Genomic DNA, 5,000 nt, shown 5'->3' with positions numbered 1-5,000 from the left:
TCCCCTGAAGAGAGGCGTTGGAAGGAGTGGTAACAGTCCCCCCTCACTTCCCCTGAAGAGAGGCGTTGGAAGGAGTGGTAACAGTCCTCCCTCACTTCCCCTGAAGAGAGGCGTTGGATGGAGTGGTAACAGTCCTCCCTCACTTCCCCTGAAGAGAGGCGTTGGAAGGAGTGGTAACAGTCCTCCCTCACTTCCTCTGAAGAGAGGCGTTGGATGGAGTGGTAACAGTCCCCCCTCACTTCCCCTGAAGAGAGGCGTTGGAAGGAGTGGTAACAGTCCCCCCTCACTTCCCCTGAAGAGAGGCGTTGGATGGAGTGGTAACAGTCCCCCCTCACTTCCCCTGAAGAGAGGCGTTGGAAGGAGTGGTAACAGTCCCCCCTCACTTCCCCTGAAGAGAGGCGTTGGATGGAGTGGTAACAGTCCCCCCTCACTTCCCCTGAAGAGAGGCGTTGGAAGGAGTGGTAACAGTCCCCCCTCACTTCCCCTGAAGAGAGGCGTTGGAAGGAGTGGTAACAGTCCCCCCTCACTTCCCCTGAAGAGAGGCGTTGGAAGGAGTGGTAACAGTCCCCCCTCACTTCCCCTGAAGAGAGGCGTTGGAAGGAGTGGTAACAGTCCCCCCTCACTTCCCCTGAAGAGAGGCGTTGGAAGGAGTGGTAACAGTCCCCCCTCACTTCCCCTGAAGAGAGGCGTTGGAAGGAGTGGTAACAGTCCCCCCTCACTTCCCCTGAAGAGAGGCGTTGGAAGGAGTGGTAACAGTCCCCCCTCACTTCCCCTGAAGAGAGGCGTTGTAAGGAGTGGTAACAGTCCCCCCTCACTTCCCCTGAAGAGAGGCGTTGGAAGGAGTGGTAACAGTCCCCCCTCACTTCCCCTGAAGAGAGGCGTTGGAAGGAGTGGTAACAGTCCTCCCTCACTTCCCCTGAAGAGAGGCGTTGGAAGGAGTGGTAACAGTCCCCCCTCACTTCCTCTGAAGAGAGGCGTTGGAAGGAGTGGTAACAGTCCCCCCTCACTTCCCCTGATCCTCCAGTACAAAGCCGTTTAATTGGTTGGCTCCATTTGTGCTGTTTCCGGTGGTCTAAGCGGTATTGTTGGTCCCAGACAAAAGTAACACTGGTCTTTTGATAGATACAGTACTGTGTGTGTGTGTGTGTGTGTGTGTGTGTGTGTGTGTGTGTGTGTGTGTGTGTGTGTGTGTGTGTGTGTGTGTGTGTGTGTGTGTGTGTGTGTGTGTGTGTGTGTGTGTGTGTGTGTGTGTGTGTGTGTGTGTGTGTGTGTGTGTGAGTGAGTGAGTGAGTGAGTGAGTGAGTGAGTGAGTGAGTGAGTGAGTGAGTGAGTGAGTGAGTGAGTGAGTGAGTGAGTGAGTGAGTGAGTGAGTGAGTGAGTGAGTGAGTGAGTGAGTGAGTGAGTGAGTGAGTGAGTGTGAGTGAGTGAGTGAGTGAGTGAGTGTGTGTGAGTGTGTGTGTGTGTACTAGGTTACGTAACAGTTCTATCGTAGGGTCCTAGGGTCGTCTGGGGACAGCCGTAGGCTTCTCTTCTCTCCACCTGTCACACAAATGAAACGTCTAGTGGCCGTGTGATGTGATGCACTATTTCTGAGTTGAATGGTCGTTGCTGACTGTCTTTCCAACAGTGTGGTTATCTGTCTGTCTGTCTGTCTGTCTGTCTGTCTGTCTGTCTGTCTGTCTGTCTGTCTGTCTGTCTGTCTGTCTGTCTGTCTGTCTGATGTACTGTCTTTCCAACAGTGTGGTTATCTGTCTGTCTGTCTGTCTGTCTGTCTGTCTGATGTACTGTCTGTCTGATGTACTGTCTGTCTGTCTGTCTGTCTGTCTGTCTGTCTGTCTGTCTGTCTGTCTGTCTGTCTGTCTGTCTGTCTGTCTGTCTGTCTGTCTGTCTGATGTACTGTCTGTCTGTCTGTCTGTCTGTCTGTCTGTCTGTCTGTCTGTCTGTCTGTCTGTCTGTCTGTCTGTCTGTCTGTCTGTCTGTCTGATGTACTGTACATGCTGTGGGTTCTGGTGTAACAGGATGCAGCTGTCTCACTGTACACACTATACCTAGTTCCTGTATACGTGGTGAAGTTTATCTCAGTAGCTCCTATCTGATCACATCACAACAGTACACACATCCCAGGTGTGTTGTTACAGCTCTGCAGGGCCTCTAGCTAGCACAGCCACAAAGTCATCTGATTCGAAACCTAACCTTAACCTCACTGCTAACTTTTTTCATTTTTTTATGAATTTTAATGATTAAAAGCCAATTGTGACTTTGCCGCTGGCCCATCTAATGTAAACCATTATTCCTCTCTGCCTCCAGGACAGTAGATAACCTGTGATAAAGGGTTAAGGTACTAATTCATTCCAGACTGGTTCATCAGTGGAGCTAAATACAGACTCACTGTTACTTTACTGTGGGTCCCTAACAATGGTGTGTGTGTGTGTGTGTGTGTCCTGCAGGTAAGAACTGGGACCTGAGCGCTGCTCTCAGTGACTATGAGCAGCTAAGACAAGTACACACTGTCAACCTGCCCACTGTCTTCAACGAGGGCCGTTACTACCGGCAACCGGACCACGACACCCCCCAGCACCTCAGCAAGGTGGAGCGGTCCGGTGTCCAGAGACAGGAGGACAACATGCAAGGTGAGACAAACCATCTAGGAGATAGGGGGGGAGGGGGGGTCAGTGACTTTCCAATATTGAGTAATATTATTGAGTTTTGTTTGTATTGTTGTAGTTGACTGGACCTAAACATGTAAAGACTGGGTTAGTCTAGAAAGCAGGTATGAAGCTGCCATGTTCTTTAATCGCTCACTCTCTCTCTCTCTCCACTTCCCCCTCCCTCCCTCCTTCCCTCCCTCCCTCCCTTCCCCTCTCCCCACTCTTCCCTCTCTCCACCTCTCCTCCCCTCCCTCCCTCCCTCTCTTCCTCTCCTCTCCCCCCACAATCTCTTCTCTCCCCTCTCTCCCCATCTCCTCCCCTCCCTCCCTTCTCTCTCTCTCCCTCCAGAGAAGCGCCTGTCTCGGGGCATCTCCCATGCCAGCTCTGCCATCGTGTCGTTGGCACGGTTCCACGTGGCCAGTGAGTGTATCAGTGAGCAGTTCCCTCTGGAGATGCCCATCTACACCTTCCAGCTGCCTGACCTCAGCGTCTACAGTGAAGACTTCAGGACCTTTATAGAGAAGGACCTCATCGAACAGTCTACCATGATGGCCCTGGAACAGGCTGGTGAGAGGGACACACACACACACACACACACACACACACACACACACACACGCACACTCACACACATACACACACACGCACACACACACAAACGCACACGCACACACATACACACACACGCACACAAACACACACACACACACACACACACACACACTGGGGAAATGAGAGAGAGAGGCATACATTCAGTTGATATAGGTGGACACATCAAGAAATCACCAATTCCCCCATTCCTGAAGCTACGCCTGGGAGGATGTAGCGTTTGATTACAAGCTGTCTGGCCCGTCGGAGAGAGGACGTTTCTAGTGATTACAAGCTGTCTGGCCCATCAGAGAGAGGACGTTTCACTGCTTCTAGTGATTACAAGCTGTCTGGCCCGTCAGATAGAGGACGTTTCACTGCTTCTAGTGATTACAAGCTGTCTGGCCCGTCAGAGAGAGGACGTTTCACTGCTTCTAGTCATTACAAGCTGTCTGGCCCGTCGGAGAGAGGACGCTTCTAGTGATTACAAGCTGTCTGGCGCGTCAGAGAGAGGACGTTTCACTGCTTCTAGTGATTACAAGCTGTCTGGCCCGTCAGAGAGAGGACGTTTCACTGCTTCTAGTGATTACAAGCTGTCTGGCCCGTCAGAGAGAGGACGTTTCACTGCTTCTAGTGATTACAAGCTGTCTGGCCCGTCAGAGAGAGGACGCTTCTAGTGATTACAAGCTGTCTGGCCCGTCAGAGAGAGGACGTTTCACTGCTTCTAGTGATTACAAGCTGTCTGGCCCGTCGGAGAGAGGACGTTTCTAGTGATTACAAGCTGTCTGGCCCGTCAGAGAGAGGACGTTTCACTGCTTCTAGTGATTACAAGCTGTCTGGCCCGTCAGAGAGAGGAAGCTTCACTGCTTCTAGTGATTACAAGCTGTCTGGCCTGTCGGAGAGAGGACGTTTCACTGCTTCTAGTGATTACAAGCTGTCTGGCCCGTCAGAGAGAGGAAGCTTCACTGCTTCTAGTGATTACAAGCTGTCTGGCCTGTCGGAGAGAGGACGTTTCACTGCTTCTAGTGATTACAAGCTGTCTGGCCCATCGGAGAGAGGACGTTTCTAGTGATTACAAGCTGTCTGGCCCGTCAGAGAGAGGACGTTTCACTGCTTCTAGTGATTACAAGCTGTCTGGCCCGTCAGAGAGAGGACGTTTCACTGCTTCTAGTGATTACAAGCTGTCTGGCCCGTCAGAGAGAGGACGTTTCACTGCTTCTAGTGATTACAAGCTGTCTGGCCCGTCAGAGAGAGGACGTTTCACTTCTTCTAGTGATTACAAGCGGTCTGGCCCGTCGGAGAGAGGACGCTTCTAGTGATTACAAGCTGTCTGGCCCGTCAGAGAGAGGACGTTTCACTGCTTCTAGTGATTACAAGCTGTCTGGCCCGTCAGAGAGAGGACGTTTCACTGCTTCTAGTGATTACAAGCTGTCTGGCCCGTCGGAGAGAGGACGTTTCTAGTGATTACAAGCTGTCTGGCCCGTCAGAGAGAGGATGTTTCACTGCTTCTAGTGATTACAAGCTGTCTGGCCCGTCAGAGAGAGGACGTTTCACTGCTTCTAGTGATTACAAGCGGTCTGGCCCGTCGGAGAGAGGACGCTTCTAGTGATTACAAGCTGTCTGGCCTGTCAGAGAGAGGACGTTTCACTGCTTCTTGTGATTACAAGCTGTCTGGCCCGTCAGAGAGAGGACGCTTCTAGTGATTACAAGCTGTCTGGCCCGTCAGAGAGAGGACGCTTCTAGTGATTACAAGCTGTCTGGCCC

The 5,000-nt window shown here is 51.9% G+C and overlaps 1 protein-coding gene across 1 annotated transcript in view; it reads left to right on the top strand.

Annotated features, from left to right (window-relative positions):
* Nucleotides 1-5,000, top strand: part of LOC110517419 (OTU domain-containing protein 7A) — a 173,979-nt gene that overhangs the window by 110,820 nt on the left and 58,159 nt on the right. Inside the window, exons 4-5 of the mRNA XM_036981649.1 lie at nt 2,448-2,630; nt 2,997-3,215. Of these exons, the coding sequence (XP_036837544.1) occupies nt 2,448-2,630; nt 2,997-3,215 (402 nt within the window). The remainder of the gene's footprint in view (nt 1-2,447; nt 2,631-2,996; nt 3,216-5,000) is intronic.

Source organism: Oncorhynchus mykiss, chromosome 6, assembly GCF_013265735.2.
Source record: "Oncorhynchus mykiss isolate Arlee chromosome 6, USDA_OmykA_1.1, whole genome shotgun sequence".
NCBI classification, from domain to species: Eukaryota; Metazoa; Chordata; class Actinopteri; order Salmoniformes; family Salmonidae; genus Oncorhynchus; species Oncorhynchus mykiss.
The sequence above is the reverse complement of the archived record's forward strand: the minus strand, read 5'-3'. Positions and strand labels throughout refer to the sequence as shown.